The sequence below is a fragment of the Spinacia oleracea genome, chromosome 5 (genome assembly GCF_020520425.1).
Source record: "Spinacia oleracea cultivar Varoflay chromosome 5, BTI_SOV_V1, whole genome shotgun sequence".
Taxonomy (NCBI): Eukaryota; Viridiplantae; Streptophyta; class Magnoliopsida; order Caryophyllales; family Amaranthaceae; genus Spinacia; species Spinacia oleracea.
In genome coordinates this window covers 8,784,150-8,805,173 of record NC_079491.1, presented here as the reverse complement: position 1 = coordinate 8,805,173, position 21,024 = coordinate 8,784,150, and the positions used below count along the sequence as shown (strand labels likewise).

At 36.9% G+C, this 21,024-nt stretch overlaps 3 protein-coding genes and 1 long non-coding RNA gene across 4 annotated transcripts; 2 read left to right on the top strand and 2 right to left on the bottom strand.

Moving 5' to 3' along the window:
* Positions 1–4,151: 4,151 nt before the first annotated feature.
* Positions 4,152–6,277, bottom strand: LOC110794485 (protein EDS1L). The gene is made up of 3 exons (XM_021999467.2): positions 5,944–6,277; positions 5,073–5,846; positions 4,152–4,983 (listed from the first exon to the last, which is right to left on the bottom strand). The coding sequence occupies exons 1-3, from the start codon at positions 6,262–6,264 to the stop codon at positions 4,267–4,269; spliced, it is 1,812 nt and encodes a 603-aa protein (XP_021855159.1). The 5' UTR covers positions 6,265–6,277; the 3' UTR covers positions 4,152–4,266.
* LOC130462081 (uncharacterized) lies at positions 5,748–6,544 on the top strand. The gene is made up of 2 exons (XR_008922214.1): positions 5,748–5,888; positions 6,015–6,544. It is a non-coding gene; the product is annotated as an uncharacterized lncRNA (long non-coding RNA).
* Positions 6,545–10,463: 3,919 nt separating this feature from the next.
* On the bottom strand, positions 10,464–17,113 carry LOC110794448 (ABC transporter C family member 3). The gene is made up of 11 exons (XM_056829340.1): positions 16,991–17,113; positions 13,654–15,573; positions 13,478–13,564; positions 13,333–13,390; positions 12,758–13,245; positions 12,384–12,548; positions 12,010–12,301; positions 11,407–11,927; positions 11,239–11,302; positions 10,898–11,137; positions 10,464–10,779 (listed from the first exon to the last, which is right to left on the bottom strand). Exons 1-11 carry the CDS (start codon positions 17,111–17,113, stop codon positions 10,685–10,687), a joined length of 4,053 nt encoding a protein of 1,350 aa, XP_056685318.1. The 3' UTR covers positions 10,464–10,684.
* Positions 16,134–20,844, top strand: LOC130461960 (uncharacterized). The gene is made up of 3 exons (XM_056830277.1): positions 16,134–16,734; positions 19,677–20,108; positions 20,200–20,844. The coding sequence occupies exons 2-3, from the start codon at positions 19,677–19,679 to the stop codon at positions 20,779–20,781; spliced, it is 1,014 nt and encodes a 337-aa protein (XP_056686255.1). The 5' UTR covers positions 16,134–16,734; the 3' UTR covers positions 20,782–20,844.
* Positions 20,845–21,024: the final 180 nt, after the last annotated feature.

Sequence of the window (21,024 nt, the reverse complement as noted above, 5' to 3'; positions counted from 1 at the left end):
TGTTGTGTCACTTGTATGGAACCTTGCAGCATGAAGGGTAATACTGTTGTTCTCCAGTTATAAGAACTGTTCCTGAAGCATCTAGTAGTTATCTCAAAAAATATATTCAACATTCTGTTAGATTGGGGCCTGACTACCTGAGGGTGTCAAAGATGTAGGCTTCATTTTAAGCTTGGAAAAGCATGTCATCTTTTAAGATGTTGCTGAACAACAATAATAGAATTACTTGTATTAGGAGATCTGGAGGAAACAAATACTAGTACTAGAAGAAGGATGAATTGGAAGAACTTGAATCAGAGAAGCATAAATGAGGCAGAGTAGGAAACTTTAGTCCTGGAGATTGCCAGCTAAAAGGCAGTTAGTGTAACTTATTTCTAGAGCAGCTTATATTTAAGTTGAAAGGCTGCTATTGTTGTCTATGTTCTTTATTTGGTTTCTTCACTGCGTAGTTTTAAAGATTGTTTATACATTTTTGACATCAGTTCTATTAAAAAAAAAGAGATTTTTTTGACTGAGAAAAACTTGAACTGCTTGATTCATGAATGTAACAGTTCTTGAATTTTGATTGTTGTTTCCTGGTCACACTTTCCTGCATCCAAGTACTTATGAAGGTATATTTTCATTATTTGTAACTTGTAATGCAAATATGCATGATATACTGTAGACTCACATACATGCTGATATTATTGCATGTAAAGCTTTCTTTCATGTTGAAATTTCATGGCTAGATTGTGCACCAAAATAGCTCTCATAGTAATTATTTCTTTAGCTGTCATTTTTAAGAAGTGACTGGTGCCGAAAGGTGTTTATATCCTATTTTTTCTCTAACTGTGGTTTTGATGTTCCTCCCAATTTGAATTGTCGTAAAGCTTGAAGATCTTTTTGGGGCATCATAATATAATTTGGGAAGCATGATATATAACTGTGTTACTTTATTCAGGTAAGTTACATAATTCGCGAGCTGATTTTTTTCAGCGTAGGAAAATGTTAATACATGTAGTATATTTTGCATGGAAATTATCCTTGAGAAGTTGGATCCTTGGATAGTGAAGGATACTTTTGACTACTTTATGTTTTGGAAAGCTATGATGGATTGATCTTCTATTCTGCTGACCATTTTGATAGCCAAATAAAATTTGTTTGGAATATGGTTCTGAAATCTTAATTCTTTGAGTTCCTAAGTAGTTTGCTGGCTCACTTGTTTTTGTAATCTTCTGACCACTTGACGTTCTTCCTTCCAATCTGTGTCAAAAGTATTGAGCTATTGACTCTGAATTATTGCTCCTGTACCCTCATGCTAGACATTGATGCTGCTTCTGTTGTAGCCTTGTGTGTTTATTCAGAAATTTGATTGTAGTTTCCAATATTTTACTCAAACTAAGCTACTGGTGTTGGACGTGTATGGGCACATGTCTAAGTGTCACTCCTTTTTAAAAAATGGAAGTCTGCATGCTTTTGGACCAAATGAAGTGCAAACTATTTAGCTTATGTGAATGTCAGCTTTTAACACGGATATTTGAAGCGAAATACAAGTTCAGTAACGTGTATCCAAAATAGTTTATCAACTTTTTTCTGAACATTGCTGTGGTAGTTTCCATACCTTATTACACCTGGCCCTGGTTGCGCTTTTTCCTGTTTCTGACCTGGGGTGTGAAGAAATGCCTATGACTTCTGAGTTACAGAGAATAGAACTTGGGAAGTGAAGTTGTTGAATCAAACTTTCTTTTAGAGGTGACTTGCCTGCATTGTGGCCTTATTTACACCTGGCCCAGGTTGCGCTTTTTCCTGTTCCTGACCTGGGTGTGAAGAAATGCCTATGACCTCTGAGTTACAGAGAATAGAACTTGGGAAGTGAAGATGTTGAATCAAACTTTCTTTTACAGGTGACTTGCCTGCATTGTGGCCTTATTTATTTCACACTTTATATATGTGATATTACGTTATCACAATGCAAATTCTGGTGCTTGTACAAGTGACATGGTCTTCTTCATTGTTTATCCATTTTGATTTTCCCTGTCAACCTTCAATTGATTAATAGATTTGGTATGTTGCGTATGAGAGTATGAGATAAGCTGTTTAAAATGTTGTGCACAAGGCAACTGCTCCAAAATCAACATAAGACATGAACATGCATCTTGTGACTCTTGTCAGATTCGTTGTGGTTACATAGTAGAAGTGATTTATGTCATGAGATCGAAGAGTGTTATCATATTGTGAATGGCTTATGGCAATATTATCATAGTTTGCAGAGAAAGGAAACTAACAGTTATAGTTGTGCTACCTTGTTTTGATGTCATCTTTTTAGTATATTAGTTTGTATGGTCACGCTTGAATTTGGTCCAGTAAACAAAAGCAGAGACTACGCCAACCTCCTCTTATTAACGGATAGCAAATAACTGAGGTTAGCAACACAGTATGATAATTGTTGATATTTTTTTCCTTGGGGAATATTTGGTGCTATACCAATCTTCTGACAGCTGACAGCTGACACCTCACTTTTCGTCCACCGTTTAGTGACTGATTGTGCACCTACATATGATCGCTTGTGATGTTACAGGCTTTCAGCAATGATTGTGACCAAGTCATGCGTGCTTGATTTTGGTTTAGTTTTGCTATTGGGTTAATGTTTTCGTTGTGGTGGTATCCTGCTTGCTGGTGAAAGGTGATAATGTGTTGCTTAGTTCTGTTTTCAGAGCCTGTAAGTGGGAATATCTGCTGTTGCGTGAATGCGTACATACCAACAGCAGAAGCAGTGAATTTAATTCCTGGTGCAGTTATATTGGGGAAGTGCTGTTTTGCCGAAGAATTTTGGGGGCCTTGGTGTGGGTGTATGGGAAAACATGTATTGGCACTCGCAATGGAACAAAGCTGATATGGGAAAACATGTATGGGCACTCGCAATAAAGCAGATGGATATATTACTCTCACAGGAATGGGGGAACTGCAGCCTCCTGAAGTCTGCAGTTTGTATTGGAAAAGAGTATGTGAAGTCAAGGAAATACTCAAGTACAGTTGAAAAATCAAGTTAAGTTTTCATTCCAGAGAACTTATTGTTTGCTGAGAGGTGATTCAGTTAGAGTTGACTGGAAAAATCTGCGAGTTTATTACCATACAAGGCATTAGTTTATTACTTTATTACTTGGGTTGCAACAAAGTGGTTGAAGAGAGGTTGGCCAAGATTGGTGTGGCTGAAGACAATTATTGAGTTATTTGCAGAGAGCTGACAGAATCTCATGAGCACTTATTCTTTAAGTGTCAGTTCAACTCTCAGTGCTTGAAATGCATAAAAGATAGGTTGAGCACCTCTGGTCAGTGGTCAACATTATCTGATACTTGTAGGCGGATTCATAGAGAGGAATTGGTTAGTTGTTATTTCTTCTGCTGTGTACACAGCTTGGAAACCGAAAATTAGGCATTATTGAGCCAAAAGGTTGTGACAGAAGATAAAAGGGAATGTCTGAAGTAGATGCTCACATTATGCCTAGGAAAATCTTCTGATGTTGATAAGGATTGGTTCACAAATAGGTAAATTTATTTCCAGTTTTATGGTGATGTATAGTGTGCTGATACGGGCTTGTTTAGCCTATTTGTTTCTCTGCTGGCAGCGCAAGGCCTGTCCTACCTGAAGCTTACCAAAATAAAATATATCCTGAAGATCAGGCTAGGCTTTGGGTTGGGGGTATTAGTTAAGCGGGGATGGGGAGACAAGGAAAGTTACTAAGTTGTGGGGTTATCTGCACAAAGTTCAACCCCCATGCTCATGGCTTGGGAAGGGAGCTACATCCCCTTTTAATTCTCATCATTACCGTGCCAATGTATCATTTGCCTTATCTTGAATGTTGCTTTTTCGTAAACAAGCGAGCTGAAAACATACTTTGCTTCTTCTTTTAGTGTTTGTTTAATGCTGCTGGAGATCGAAGATTTTTTAGCCAGAAGGAATCTGCCATATGGAATTTATAGCCTAAGCTACAGTGTCCATATATGTTCTAATTTTGCGTGCTACTTTTCAGATTCTGAATTCAGTTCTCTAGTTATTGTTACTATAAACTGTTAAAAATACGTCATCGACTGCTTTCAGATCTGAACTCTATCTTCTATTGGTACAGATTTCTAATTGCTATGGATCTCTGGAGTGCCAAGCTTGTTGCCTGTTTGTTACAGGGAAGGCAGAAAAAAGTAATTTTTTTTTAAAGCATTACATGTAAATTGTATTCTTGCATATTGCAGACACTGAATAGGATTTGAATACTGGTGTAGGAATACTTATTATTCATGAAATAGATCCCTGATGCATGATACTAATCTATGCTGGATGGGAAGCCTCTTCCACCATTGGACAAAGGAGGATTCATTCAGGAATACATCTTTGCCTAGCAGCTCATTCCGGGCCCATAATGATACATTTATTTCAAGACGGTAAACTCTCTCCCTGACATCTCCAGAGAACTGCGTATTGCAGGTACTAATGCAAAGCTCCTCAACCTCAGCCCAGAAGCAGGATTCTGGAACGGGTTCAGCCTCCATTTTCTCCACATGCTCACGCCATTTTTGTATATAAATGTAACGTGATGGTCTACCTTTTCCCATGTAAGACCCAGTATCCTCATTTTTCAAATGCCGGTAGTAGTTGGCTATATCCAAAGGCTCAACAAGGCGCCTGTACCTGGTACCAATCTCAATCCACTCTTTCTGCCCCTCAAACTCGTCAGGTAATTCATTTCTTTTCAACATCTCTATTATCTCATCCCATATGCCTGCTAGTTCCAATCTCCTTATATTGTTCTGGAAGTCTTCAGTGTGCTTTTGCATCTTAAAGGCATCATAGTATCCTATTTTACGAACCTCACAACTTGCTTGATATCTTTCAAGCATATTCAGCACATCTCTGATTTTGGTTTTGTTGCCATTGATCTTGATTTGGTTTCTAGCTTTCTGTTTTTCTAGCTCCCCTGCAGCTCGAAGACACAGTATGGCTCTTTCACTCTGGAATATCAACCAGCTTTTAGTTAGCAACTGCATAAAATGGAGGAAAACATTCAAAAAGTGAGAAGAGAGAGTAGTCTAGGACTCACCAAGCCTAGGTCATTCAGAGCACCAGATATGGTGAAATTTTCACTTTCTCCCATGTTTTCTGTTGATAAAGGCAGATCTACCAGATGCTCCAAGTAAGCTACACTTGGCACTTCCACGCTCTTGAGTAATTCATATTCATAGATTAAATGCTCTTTCAGGCTTCTCTGTGCTACCTCATCCCACTCAGATTCAGACCCTAGCTGAAGGCAGTAAAACAAAATTTGGAGAATGGCATCTGGATTTTTTACAGTGACAAATTTTCCATTTCCAGTGCAGAACACATAGGTTCCAAAAGGTTTGTAAGGGCTTAGTTCAATGAAATTGGTCACGTTTTCCAACAAGAAGTTTGTACACCCCATGAATTTGCAGGCTAGACGACTGGTCAGTAATGAAATATTTCTCATTACTTTCAGTACAAACAGGGAAGCTTCTTCCGTTCTTCCAACAGAATCACTTGCATAAAAGGGAGATTTTGGATTGTAGTAATGTAGAATTGGCTGCAATTCTCCTTCTATAGAAGGAAGGGAAGTGAGGGAAATTCGAGGAACGATGTCATATCTCATGATGAAGTGTGTGAAATATTGACTCCAATGTTCTCGGTTCATAGCATGAGTTAAAATTTTGTCACCCACAAGAGGTGAACCGAAGGTTATACAACGAGGTGGAATATGGTTCCGGGATTCTAAGAACCACAGAGTTGCGAATATGGCTGTTGCTGCACCTGAGGAATGTCCTGTAAACACTATCTGTTTCTCTGCTGCAGCTTTTTCCACCTGAGAATCAATCCACTCAGTTAACTGTTCGTGTATTTACAGGTAATATAAAATAAATTCTTGATAATACAAGCTACTTAATTTCATACGATCATACCTCATTTTTCAGTGATGTTTTTGTCAATATTGCTTCAAATCTTTGAAGAAATGCTTGGTTTACTGTCGCAGCTTCGTTGCTGCCAATGGTTCTGAGAGAAGGGAAGAGATTAAGGTTGATCTTTGCCTCTCCAAATGGCTTATGCGTAAACCAGTCACCCAAATCCCAAGTTCCTGTGAATCCAAAGATCACTTCTGATGATGAGCTCCTAGATTTCTCACATATATAAGGCTTACCAGAAGATGACTTGTGAGCTTTTATGGCTACGGCGGAAGCTCTTCCGATTAACTCTCCGCTTAACCCGATTTGCTCTCCTGCCATACCTATACTGGAAGTTTTTCTCTAAGAGGAAGAGAGTAGAGAAAACTGTTTTCGTTTTTGGTGATGGACTGATGGGTATTGGTTTGTTTAGTAGTGGGATGTTAATTATTATTGTAAATTTGTAACGTTCTTCTTGTAAGAACGGGAAAGGCCGATTTTGTAGGGTATATTTGTCATTTTACTTGCATTGACTTGATAAGAGACTTTGTGCTATTGCTGTGGTCATAAAATGATTAGAAGAATGGTTGTTTTCGTGGAAAATTCTTCGGTTACCCACATCCCCCACTTTCCACTTACATGCTTGTATAAGTTAGTCAAATTTGTGGTCTATAAGAGCTTGACTTGGACTTGTGACTAGGGCTGTCAATTCTCAACCCGAACCGTTGAACCCGCTGGGTTAATCCGTATCGTTAAGAACCCGAACCGTTAATAACCCGTTAATTGGAACCCGAAACTAAACCGAACCGATAATATTTAACCCGAACCCGAACCGTCTCGAAAACATTAACCCGATTAAGACCCGATACCCGATAACAAACCGCCACGCGTCAACCCGAACCGTTCCTACCCGAACCGAATGGACCCGAAAATCGTTAATGACCCGATTTATTTCAACCCGAACCGTTTCGACCCGGGAAAAACCCGTTCACAACCCGAACTGTATCAACCCGAACCGTTTACAACCCGGACTGTTTCAACCCGAACCGTTTACAACCCGAACTTTTTCAACCCGAACCGTTTACAACCGTAACCCGTTTACTACCCGTTTAATTCAAACCGTTTATAACCCGCCTCGAAAATAAGTTTTAACTTGAAATGTTTTCCGCCATACCAAACAGAGCCGAAATGCTAAGATATCAAATGAATTAAACGAATTCATCAGCCAATTACTCCGTATTATGAAGTCCTAATTACGAGTTTTGTCACCAACTTGCAAGCTCTTTATTGTGTTGCTGCACTTGGAATGAATATTTATGTCTTAATTCCTAATGCGAGATAATTATATTAATAAAATCAACTAAATTAAAAATCAAGGAAAAAATAAAATTATGATGATTGGAATTAAAAGATTACAGTTTACAAATTTCTTTTACGTGTTATAATAAAATTATTAGATTTTGTTTCTTTTACGTGTTATAATAAAATTATTAGATTTTGTTTGAACGGTTGTTAATCAAACGAGTAACTGAACATATATTTCCAATAGGATATATTACTGTATGGTAGGGATGTTAACAAGCCAAACCAACACCGAACATGCTAAGGCACGGCTCGGCTCGAAACTAGTGGATGTCAAGCACGACAAGCCTCCAATATTTGGACTCGGCTTGAGTCCAAGCTGGGCTTGAGTCCGGGCTCAAAACTTAGTTTGAAAAAGTTGGGCTTAGGCTCAAGTCAAAAACTAAAGCTACCCACCATATGCTTTTATAATTTGGTTTCACTCTTAGCATTGCTATGTTTTCAATGTGGGACTCCATGTTTTGTTTAAGTCATCCTACATATTTCGTATGTTTTTATAACTTGGTTTCCCTCTTAGCATTGGCTAAAATTTCGATGTGGGACTCCATGTTTGTTTAAGAGAAAAATTCACCCTACATATTCTTATATAACTTGGTTTCAATCTTAACTTCACTGAAGTTACAATGTGGGACTTCATGTTTATTTAAAAAAATTCAAACAATGAAAGGAAATATTATTATAACAACAAGACTCTAAGTGCATTTAAATAATAAATTATTAATTAGTTTAATTCAAGAATAATCAAATATTTTAAAATATACTTCATTCCTTTTGTGAAGAAAATAGAGTACAAGAGTTTTTTCCAACCAATGTGGTACAAAATCAAACTCTATGCTGAGGGGAGGAGTAGTAGCTATTTATAAAGAAAATAAGATTGGTGCTTGTTTTCTTAACCAATGTGGGACTTTAGTGTGTAGTGGAGTATTATTTAAGGCCCAAGTTGGATTACAAACCGAATCAACCCCCTCCGAGCCAAGCTTTGACCAAGCCAAATCCGAATAGTTTGCGAGCCGTACTGGCTCGTTAGCACCCCTAACTGTATAGTTATAGTCTTGTACAATTAAATAGATGTAAACGGATCTATAGTCTCATAAAGTTATTTATATATTCACATAGTTATATAATTACTGTCATACATAGTTATATACTTGTAAACTTATAATCTCATAAATATATAGAATTAATTAGATAGTTCTAAACTAATAATCTCACAAAGTTATATACTTATATAAGTACACTATATCGTTACAGATTTATATCCTTACATAGTTATAGTTCTGTGGACTTTTAGTTCAAAATAATTATAATCATCAATTCATCAGTTATTAGCTTATTAGAGTAATAAAATATAGAATGTTATATTCCTTAATTCTTGACAATGTTATAAAAGTATAAAACTCATGAATTTGTATTGTTTTATTAGTCTTACACTCTTTTATTGACTCGTATTCAACTGACTAATCGTCTAATCGATCATTAAACTATATTGATCTAATTCAATACCAGCTTATAACCCGAGAACTAATCAAAAAGGTATGTTGTTTTAATTGAATCGACTTAATTCATTAACAATTGAACTTGTTTGTCTCGTTCCGTTGTTGAACATGTTAGGCTCGTTGCTGTTTAAACCAATATGCATGAATGTATGACAAACTTGTATTTACAAAATTTACAAATTCATTACGTATTACTTCATCATTGTCCATTATTAATTACTACGTTATCAGTATTTAGTTCATCAATACATGTTTCATAATACTCTTACATGGTAGGGGAGGGCATAGATTATTTTGATTCCATTTGAATAATATGATTGGTAAATACTACAGGACATAGTAAAAGACATCGACTGACTTTTCTTAATTAAGTTTATGAAATTAATTGGATAGCGAACATTACTACATTAGCTGTTCGTCAAAAAAAAAAATAACATTAGTTATAAATCACGTAATCAAATTGTATGGGCTCTTTTACCTTTTCACTTTGCTTCAATAATGTAGATATTATAATATAAGCGCATTGAAAATTGTGATTTTAATAATAACCCGACATTTTTTGTAATTTGTATCCGAATTGATCTGACTAAACACGAACCCAACCCGATATAAACCCGACCCGATATGAACCCGACCCGATTACAATCCAGCTAAACCCGTTAACGAACCGAACCGAACCGAATTGACCCAACCCGACTACAATCCGACCCGATCTGACCCGGTCCGATATGAACCCGACCCGATATGAACCCGACCCGATTATAACCTGAACCGATATGAAACCGACTTAACCCGTTTTTTACCCGACCAAATATGACCCGACCCGATATGAAACCGACCCGGCATGAAACCGACCCAATATGAATCCGACCCGGTATGAACCCGACCCGATATGAACCCGCACTACATAACCCGAACCCGAACCGAACCGTTTAATTTTCAACCCGACCCGACCCGAACCGATAGTAAAATGAACCGGTTTCAACCCGAACCGATGAACCCGAACCGAAACCGAACCGATGACCCGATTTGACACCCCTACTTGTGACACTTTACTAGCCATCTTGCTTTCTGAAAGATCATGTCCATGTTAAAGTCAATTAACATGTTAGTTGTGTAAGCCAAATAGGTGACTCCTTTATACCATTTATTTAAATGGGTTTTCGTGGTTTTATCTGGTGTTTGAGTCGGAATTTTCTTTTCATGCATTTCAATTCGTAGTTTTTTAAGGAATTTTTATTTATGTTTTCAGTCCCTAATTATGTTAGAGATTGTTTTGTTTTATTATGAGTTATAGCTAAGTTAGAAGATGGTTTTCAATTCCGATTCTCTATGATTTTGTATGAGTCTTTCACAATTTAATCCCATTAAAGTGATATCAAATTCAACAAACCATATGTATCACCACTTTCATAATTTTTGGCATTTAATTGGTTTTCATAATTTTTTTATTTCTAATCCTAATGATTACCTGTATTTGGAAGTCATTAGTTTAATTAGCGTACTATTGACAAGTCAATTCATAGTAAGTGTGCCCTTGTCAGAAACCAAAGTACAAGGGTAATCCTTTCCAGTTTTTTAACATTGTATTTTATGAATACTTTTCCTTAATGTTTTAAAAAAGAACATACTTCCTATTATGCAAATATAGTCCATTTAAACGATTTTGTTACACTATTTTGGATTATATAATCTTTAAAAAAAATCCATGTATTTCCAACCTCAGCTATCATGTCAAAATTCAACTTCATTTTACTTTGTACTTTTCGTTGAACTGATACTAATAACACTATGAATACTCTTCCTGTCAAAATATAGATACAATACAATGCCACTGGTAGTACTACCAGGAAAGAATGATATTCCTATCATTAGTCATCAGCCTCTTTAACATCTAAATTTTATCAGGATCTTGTTTTATACTCTGCTACCAGTTGTGCAAATGAGGATGACTTGTTCTGTAGCAACTTCGCAGGAGAATCATACTCCTCAACCACCCCTGTAAAAAAAACAGTTTTGGAAAATACAATGCATATATGAGGAACAGGTAAAGGTAATTTTTTACTTTCTAGTCTGTAAGAATAACACGAAGTAAAAGCTATCAATCGAGAGTTTACCACGACTCAGAAGCAAGACCATATCACTGTCAAGGATAGACGTGATGCGATGGGCAATTGTAACAAGTGTACATTCAGAAAAGTGGTGTTTAAGAGTCTGTTGGATTGAATTATCAGTAACTATGTCTACTGAGGCAGTTGCTTCATCAAGGACTAACACCTTGGTTTTCTTCAGTAATACTCTCCCTAGGCATATTAGTTGTCTTTGACCCACGCTCCAGTTCTCTCCATTTTCATGAACTGTATCAAAATTTACACCAAAAAAAACAATTGAACAGATTGATATAAAATAATGTTTGTATAAATCAAGTCACGAGCTAAGTTCTGAGATATCTACAGACCATTTGAATCCAATTTCTTTTCCATCTTCCTGACTTCATCTCCAAGTTGGCACTTATCCAAAGTCTGCAAGTAATGAAATATATTCAGAGTTAGCAAATGTTGAAAGATTATGAATAACTCCTTAAACCATTACAGTTAAAGCAAAGGAAACAAACACAACAAATTACCTCCCAAATCTGTTTATCTGTGTACTGTTCGAGTGGATCCAAATTACTCCGTATAGTTCCTTGAAACATGGTTGGATCTTGAGGGATGATGCTTAACCTCGACCTCAAATCTTGGAGTCCAATAGATGAGATATCAATACCATCAATGACAATACGGCCAGTTGTAGGTTCAACTACCCGGAAAAGTGCTTGTATTAGAGTTGATTTCCCACTTCCTGTTCTTCCAACAATACCGGTTTTCTTCCCACCCGGAAAAGTACATGTCACACCATGTAACACAAGAGGTAAATGTGGAGCATACTGAACCTGCAAATTATGGATACTGATTTCTCCTCTTGACGGCCATGAACTATCTGGCCTGTTTTCTTGTATGATAAGAGGAGCTTCACTAGGAATGGACATGTATTGAAGAATTCTCTCCACTGATATCATTTTGGTTTCAAAATGGCTTAAACACCATATTACTCCAGATAGTGTACCGTTTAAGGTGAGTCCATATGTCACAGCTAATCCTGCAATTGCTGTTACAAAGGGAAAAATAAACTTGTAAGCATTTGTGTGTTGCACGATTTCTAAACTAGTTGTAACAATATAAATACATACCAGGATCTATTGTTTCCCTAAAGTACATAGAGAGAACCAAAAGGAAGGCAAATGTAATACAAGCAAATGCATCCAGCCGTAACAAAAGCCATTTCATTGCAGCAGCAATTTGGAACTCAGGGCGAGAATATGCATCCACTATTTTCATATAACTTGGCTGGAATCTTGACTGTTGATCAAAGCTCCTTATAGTTGTTATTCCAGAAATTGTTTCAGAAAAATACTGAATGACCGGAGCTTCAGATACTCGGCTCAATCTTGATAGTTCTCTCGAAGCAGGCATATAGTATTGCTGCATATGATAAAGGGTTAATTTGTTACATTATCGCAAGTTATTGCAGACATAGAAAATTAAGGCAGTGTAAATGAATTACCTGATACCAGATGGAGGCGATAATCAAGGGGATGAAAATGACCAAAACTTCCCAGGCAACTGTGGACATCACAGCAATAGTCCCCACAAGTTTGATTGTTAGGGAAATAAAGCCATCAAGTAGGGTTGGGATTCGAGTCTCCAGGGCAGTTTGATCAGTTGAGCACTATATGGGAGGAGGTGAATCAAACTAGTTAGTAAAAAAAACAGTTGAAACAGTTGAATTTAGTTCTCTGTTAAAAAAACAGTTGAATCTGTATGTTATACCCTTGGCATGGACACTTTGACACTTCATTTCGGACCAAAAAGACAGGAAATGTTATAACATAGTTTGAACAGAAACTAACATAAAAGGGTTGATGATTGATCACTTACTCTGTTGAGAATTCTTCCAGCAGGTGTAGCATCAAAGAATGACATAGGAGCGCGGAAAATGGTCTCAAGCATTTTTCTGAAAAGTATGGTTGCAGTTTTATATCCTGTAGCTACAACAAGCGAATCTGCAACAAGGGTGCAGAAACATATGCCAAAAGCCAAGGATGCATAGACTGTCATTAGTGTAGATTCACTGACAACAGGCTGTACATCCTTTGATGACGGCGTTCCCCATGCTAACCAGTAATTGCTCCCTATCTGTAGAATTTGTAACATGATTGAGGCCATAATCATAAGAATCACCAGAACTCCTCCATAGGTAGTAGTGATGTATTTCCGATAGACTGAAAACCCGACTCTACCCCTCTCTCTTTCTTCTTCTTTAACAAGCTGTGCTGCTGCAGGTGCTGATAAACCAGCAGATCCCCTGTCATCATCTACTTCACCATTCACATTTTCATTATTACTGATGATACTCTTAGTATTGTCTGCAGAAATAGGTGCCGTGCTGTTAGAATCAAGTGTAGACGACAGAGCTGCATTTTGTGCACCTACAAGTTGCATAAAATCGGAACCTGGAACGAGAATGTCATCATACTTTCCAACTTGTACAGTCCTTCCATTTTTCATTACCTTGCAAGAAATTCAAAAGATTATCAAATACTTGGGGAATTTGATGATCCTAAAATAAACAAAAATAGACTATATTAGTGAACTCACCATAATCAGATCAGCAGCATTCAGGAATTCGACTTGATGAGTAACATAAATAACAGTTTTCTCCCTCAGAAGACCAAGCAAAACTTCCTGTTATCCAAAATCAGAAATCAGAAATCAGGAATCAGGAATCAGAAAGTAGTACTTTTTCAAATCAGAACTTCAACAGTCTTGTTTACCTTGAATAAATGAGAACCAGTATGAGCGTCCAGAGCACTAAAAGGATCATCAAATAGATAGATATCCGCATCCTGGTAGAGTGCGCGAGCAATCTGTATTCTTTGCTTCTGTCCGCCACTTAAGTTGATACCTCTCTCACCAATAACAGTTTGATCACCAAATGAAAGGATCTCCAAATCCTTCTTAAGACAACATGCTTCGAGTACTTGATCATATCTTTGTCGGTCCATATCTTTCCCAAACAGTATGTTCTCTTGAACTGTACCACTCTGTATCCATGGTGACTGCGCAACATAAGCCTTTGACCCACACAACTTGACCACCCCTGAGATCCTAGGCATTTCACCCAGAATGCAAGAAAGTAAACTTGATTTCCCTGAACCAACTGTACCACATATACCAACCTTCATACCATGAGAAACTTTCAAGTTTATGTCTTTTAATGCTGCTGCAGTACTAGTAGTAGTAGCAGATGAAGAAACATCAACATCATTCCAAGTGAAGTTCCCATTAACTATCTCAACTGCTGCATCAGAACTCCCCAATGGAAGCTTCTGTAAACCATCATCTTGGAGCTCATCGAGAGAAAGAAAAGAGGCGATTCTACCAAGGGAAACCTTTGCTTGGACTAACAAAGATACTGTATCTGGGAGGAGGAAGATTGGCTCTCGAAGAACACGAAAGGTAGCAAGTGCAGACAAGATTTGGCCCATTGAAAGTGGGATACCCATGTATATACATGAACCAAAAGTGACCAAGGCTACTAAAGTCGGACCTATCCCAAAGAAAAAACCTATGACTACTAAACTATATAGATATTTCTTCAACCATTGCATCTCCACTTTTCGCTGAAGAATCTTAGACAAAAAACTCATTTCCCATCCTTGAAACCTAAGAACTCTCATATTCCTTAAAGTCTCGATTGTCATCTTCATTCTATTATCCTTAGATTCCATTAGTTTCTTTTGAAACTTCTCCTGCCATGACATAAACACATAGTTTGCTCCCATAAAGATCAATGTCACAACAAATGCACCAACAGAGGCAATAAGTCCTAACTTCTTGTATAAAATTAGTAAAGCTAAACCGATTTGGAGAAAGATTAACCAAGTATCATGCAAATACACAATGAAACCTTGGATTGTTTCAACATCAACAGCCAAAGCATTAATAAGTTCTCCACCTTTGCCACCACCACCACCACTACTACTACTACCTTGGTCGCCTTGCAACCAAGAAGGAAGAGTCAAACTCTTGTTATAGAGCATTACAGTTGTCACTCCTCGAAGCCTAATTCCAATCTGTTGCATCTTAAATATCCAATGTCTGCGTATAAAAAACTCAAGAAAAGTCGCTGCACAAAATGTCAGAGCAAGAACATAGCCTTGGTTTTTGAATTCCTCTATCCCAGTAAGGCATTGAACAAAGCTGTCAATAAGATATGGAGCTACATAACGAGCTACTGTGTAAATTAAGGCTAGGATAGCTGTCCAAAGAATTTCCTTCCAAGTTGACAAGAAGTATGCCTTTGCAAGCCCAAACTCAGTAATATTAACAACTCTATTACTACTATTACTATTAATATCACCAACATTATCACGATTATCAAGAAGGTTAGTTTGGAACAATGGGAATGCTCCAAAAACACTATTAGAAGGGCCTAATTGAGGGATATCATCAAGTTCTAAGGTCTTTTTCTCAGCTGCTAATGTGAGTAAAGGAGTAATCCAAGAGAAAAAGACTGTACGGAAAATACCGGCATCTTCGTAAGGAGTTACAGTATCACAGCCTCTGATTTTGGGGTTAAGATTACCATGATCCAAAAGTGGTTCTTCAATATTCGGACTATTCAAGGATCCTACACAACATAACAAAGTGTAAGAAAAGATTCTGTATATAAAATTTGGGACTGATTGTAAATTATTATAAAATCATGTACAACAGCACAAATTAAAGTCAAAATATGTCAACTTGGTAGTCAAGTTACTAGTTTTGCACACATTAAAGATTTCTCTATAGCTGAATAAAGTAAAAAACAGAGGAAGTATCATAAACTATGGCGGAATAAAGACGGGCATTATAGATTTCTCTATTCGTCCCACTTTGGTAGTCACGTTACTAGTTTGACAAGACATATATAATCATATATATTACAAAATCATGTACAACGAACTTTAAACATAAACCTAGGGAACAGCCGAATAGAGAATAATGGGCATCACTTGAAAATGCCATCAAATCATAAACTCTGGGGATTTACAAGCATCAATCCTAGTAAAATCAAATCAAACGGTTTGCATGGAAAACGATTTGCAACACATGAATTTCAATTAAACATCGCAAAAAACCCAAAAATTAAAAGAAATGCCTTCTGCCATTGTTGTTAGTTGTTTGTGTTAGGCTTTATTTGGTTCAATATTGGTAAAGGAAGGGAAGAGAAGAGAAAGGGTGAGAAAGGGTGAGAAAGGAAAGGAAATAAAATATATTTTCCCATGTTTGGTACGATAAATGAAAATGATAGGAATCCCATATTTGGTACAAGTGTACAACATTAGTAAAGGAAGGAAAGGAAAGAAAAAACGTGAGTTTAAGATTTAATATTTTGTTTGACAGACTTAATTTGTTCTTTCCTTCCAAATTCCTCCAATTTTGAAAGGAAAGAAAAGTAAAACTTTTATACAGGGAGGTTTCCTTCCAATTTCCTTCATTTCCTTCCACTTCCCATATAATTTTTTAAACCATATATAAGAAACGTTATTTTTCCTTTCCTTTTTTTTCTCTTTCCAATTTCTCCCAACCAAATAAAGGCTTAGTATGGCGAATGATGATTGATTTAACTTTTAGACCTCATTATTAATAAAAGTTTTTTTTTATTGTTTTTTTTGTCTTTTAGAGAAAGGAGGAATATTCGCGCCAAAAAAAAAACAACAAAGGAGGGAAAAAAATCGAAGAAAAGAGGAAAAAGATTGGCGCGAGAACAGGGAAAGGGAAGAGGCGTGAAGAAGGAGGGTAACACCGCGCTGACTGCCGTCGTCACCGGAAAACGATATTGGGAAATATCCCAAATTGCAATTGTTGAGGTTAGTCTGACTGATGCTATTTGGGTGAAATTAGATACATTCCAAAACCCTAATTTCTAGAGTTAGGGTTTCAAAAACGTAGATTGGGTAATTTGGAGTTATTTCTCAGACATCCTTATTTTTAATTGATGTAATTATGGCGAATAAGAAGCAATGAATCAATTTTTAGATTGAATAGTTAGTTTGATTTCAGATTTTTTTGATGTACGAATGCTTTAGTAATTGATGCGAAAAGAGCAAAATATTGTGGACATACCTTGAGGGTTGAGCTTCCTTCAGAGCATAGAGAATTGTCATAGTTTCTGCCTAAAGTGGCGTTTACGCGCACACTCTTCTCCCCGATCGAGTAACTAGTCACGATATGAAGATTGTAATCCATATTCAAAGTGCTTAATTGGACTTCCTCAAGTTAAGAAATTGTAATGGATTATGGATATATCCACTTAAATCAAGTACAAGTTATGTAAGAATATGTTGATAAATCAGGATTGTTGGCTTTGTTGCTGGTTTGTATAATGTAATCTTAAGTTTCTCTTCTGGACTCCCTTCCGAGGGAGTTGCAGCTAAAGATGGTCGCGTGGTTGCCGGCCGAAAATTTCAAAATGGGACCCAGACCCACGTGACGGGCCGTTGTATATAAGCCTAAATTTACAAAATTTAGTGTGTCTTATCATGTCGTGCCTTATCGTGCTTTTTTTCAAAAAAATACTGTCCTCAAATTCGTGCCCATGCCGGGCCTGATTGGGTCTCGGGCCAGCCTAGCCCTCATCCATCTTTAGTTACATTTGGTACCTATTGATTTGACAACCCTCACAAAGTCACAATCTACCTTTTTTTCACAGTTTATCATGAGTTACGTTGGTATTTGATGATTCATTTGTTTTACACTTAAAGAACCTTAAGCTTCCTTACACTCTTTTGTTCTCTTAGTTTGATTAAGATTTTAAACAAGTGGTTTGCAACTGAAAAGGATGAATTTAGAATTTTAATTGTCTTCTAATGTGTACATGTGTTGTTGATCTCATACTCAATTTATCTCTTTGTTTTAGTGAATCTTTATCTATAAACTCAATTTCTGATTTTACATGTGAAAAAAAAGTGTTGGAGCGGTATAAAAAAATATTATTAAATCATATCGATGAATCAAGATTGTTTGATTTGTTTACCAACTAGCACATTCTTTTTTTTTTTTCATGCAATCTTTTAGTGTCATTAGAAAATCAAACACGACCTTTCTATTTGCACTTTCATGCTATCTTTGAGTGTCATTAGAAAATCAAACACAACATTTCAATTTGCATTTCCAGGTTACCTTTTTAGTGCCATTAAAAAATCAAACACAATATTTTAATTTGCAACTAACCTAGCTAATTAACTAAGCATATATAACTACATATCTAAGTTCAACACTATTTATAGAAGCCTTTATCTCTCTGCTCTTTTACCTTGCCTTGCTTAATATCTCCCGATTCACAATTTACTTTTCTTAGTTATTATCTCCCAAGTCCCAATTAACTCATCATCTCGATGATTTTCTGGTTTCTGTCCTTGTTTTCCTTAGCCATTTCAACAGAGTGTCTCCCATCTCCTTCCCTTCTGGATTTCTACTCTACAATATTAAATGCCACCCAAATATCGCCAATGCACCATTCTGTCAATGAACCCCCTTACCACATACAAGGGAACAAGCTCAAGTATGATGATTCGGTGTTCCAGAGAAACGCCAACATGATTTATACCCTGCTAACTGACAAGTTGAAAAATGTCGATTTAGTGACTCTGGAGGATATAGATGAAATATACAAACTCATGAACAAGCAAAAACCCGAGCATGCTCATTCCAACCTAGATGAAATCAACGTTGATCTCATAAACTTAAACATATTTCATAGGTATGAGGACGTAGAAAAGGGAAATTAACCAGTTGAGCTTGTGGTTCAGTAACCACTAACCACTAACCAGGGACCTAGGTCTTCTAGGCTTCTTTAGAGATGGTTCATAATATTTTATTTATTATTTTTTAATAATTATTTATTATTTGTTATTTGTTATATTTTATATTTTATATATTAAATATTATATTAAATATTTATTATATATTATTTTTACGTATTATTTATTATTTATTACTCCCTTCGTCACTTAATACTCGCACCGCTTTCCTTTTCGGGTCGTCCCTTAATACTTGCACTATTTCTATAAATGGAAATTTATACTTATATTATTTCTCACACTTTCTTACTAACCCCACTACACCCCTATTCCCTAAAGAAATCATTTAAAAGTTCACACCCCCACTCACCACTCCTCACCTCTTACACATTTCCCACTAACTATATTAAAAAAAAGATACCCCACTATCAACTAACACCCATTAAATTAATAAGTTAATTCAAATGTCTTAAATTTCGCACTGGTCAAACCGGTGCGAGTATTAAGGGACGGAGGGAGTATTATTGATTACAAAGTATTTATTATTTATACGTAGTATTATTTATTCACCCCCCATGCAAGTCTAGTCTTATCTCATCTACTAATGACATTTCTTTTTTGGAAACTCTATCTTCAAGTAGTGATTGTGCCATGGATGGCTGTATTTTTGTTCCACATGGAGTGTAAGCTGATGATATCATCATAAACTAACGTTGTATATTTTGATGGTCTAATTTAAGATGCAGTGACTCATTTTAACTAAAAGAAAACACCATTCTTAAACAAAGGGTTTTCATCCATTCTCCTTGACTCCCTTTTTCATTCTCTTTCCCTTTTCCCTTCTCCAACCAAACAACCCCATAGTACATGGCTAAAATAGCCTAAATCCACCTAAATAGCCTAAATTCAGCTAAAATCGCCTCGATTCACCTAAAACAACATAAATTCGCCTAAAATAGCCTAAATTCACCTAAATTGTTTAATTAATACTCACTTTTTACTTATTGTAGATGACTTGGCAGTCATATACAGAGACGGTACTTGGTTTACTACCCGAGATTTGTAGATGTGATAGAGATATATGGCGCTCAGTTTTACCGTTGATTTGCTTTGACATTATTGAGTACCACTACCCAAATCTAGTTATGCGCCAGTATGGATTGGAACAATCACTTCCCATTGCGTGTGACACGAGTGTTAATCTTTATAATGTGGATCGACGACATAAAAACAAGAAATTTGAAGAGTTGCATCGCAAATATGTGGAGGAGTGGCGTGATCGTGAAAGTCAGATTGTTCAAGGCACTCCTTTTGCTGGTCATCGTGAGAGGATGAAGGAGTATATGGATTGGTATTGTAGTATCACTAGACTCCTCATTACTCCCGTTACACGATCACCCCCCACCACTCATTATCAACCGTCTTTCTCTGATATTATTTTGGTAAAATAATCCCTATTCCATTTTCATATATAATGTTTATATTCATAACTAATGTTGAATACTTATTGTTGCTTCACATTCCTTTTTGTAGTCACATGCATTGGCTGATCTTGCCTCAAGATGCACTCGAGCTGTGGATTCTGCGCGAGAGCTACCCCCCTCTTTGACCTTTTTAAAAAAAACTCGTGTTACGTTACACAACTTGTGTTCATCTCGCATTGACACCTTATCAAGAGTGGGGCAAGACCATATCCTCCAACATTATGATTTAGCCTCGTCTCAGTTTACACCCGACACCTCCTCCACCTCACATAGTATACAGATCACTCGATCGGTGCGTCCTCATACTCATCATGTTTCTCGAGGGCGTGGTTTTCGACCACCACGTGCACACCTCCCCCACCTCCTCCACACCCTCCATCGCTTACTCCTCCTCTACGCCCTCCACAATCTCCTCATCCACGCCCTCCTTCACTTACTCCTCCTCTACGCCCTCCACCACCTTCTCCTCCACGCCCTCCACCATTTACTCCTCCTCATGGCCGTACTACATCTCCTACTACACCACAAGTTATTTCATCTCCTCCTTTGCAGCTTATCACTTACTGGCGACAAGAAGATAACTCTCATAGTCATCGTCCCGAGCCAATTGCCGTTAGAAACTTATGTGTAGTCTTTTGTTCTTTTTGCTTGTATTGGAACTTTTGGAACTTTTAGAAACTCATGTGTAACGAAACGTTTTTTGTTTGCAAGTTTCTATTTTGTTGCCCAAGTGTTATGATTTGGTTGGTTGGTATGATTTGTGGAGTTTGTTGGAGTTGATTTGTAGAGGTTGATGGAGGTCTTGGAGTTGTTTGCAGGTTTACTGTTTGGCAGGAATATTTCAGCCCATTTTTTCGCCAATTCAAATGGCGGG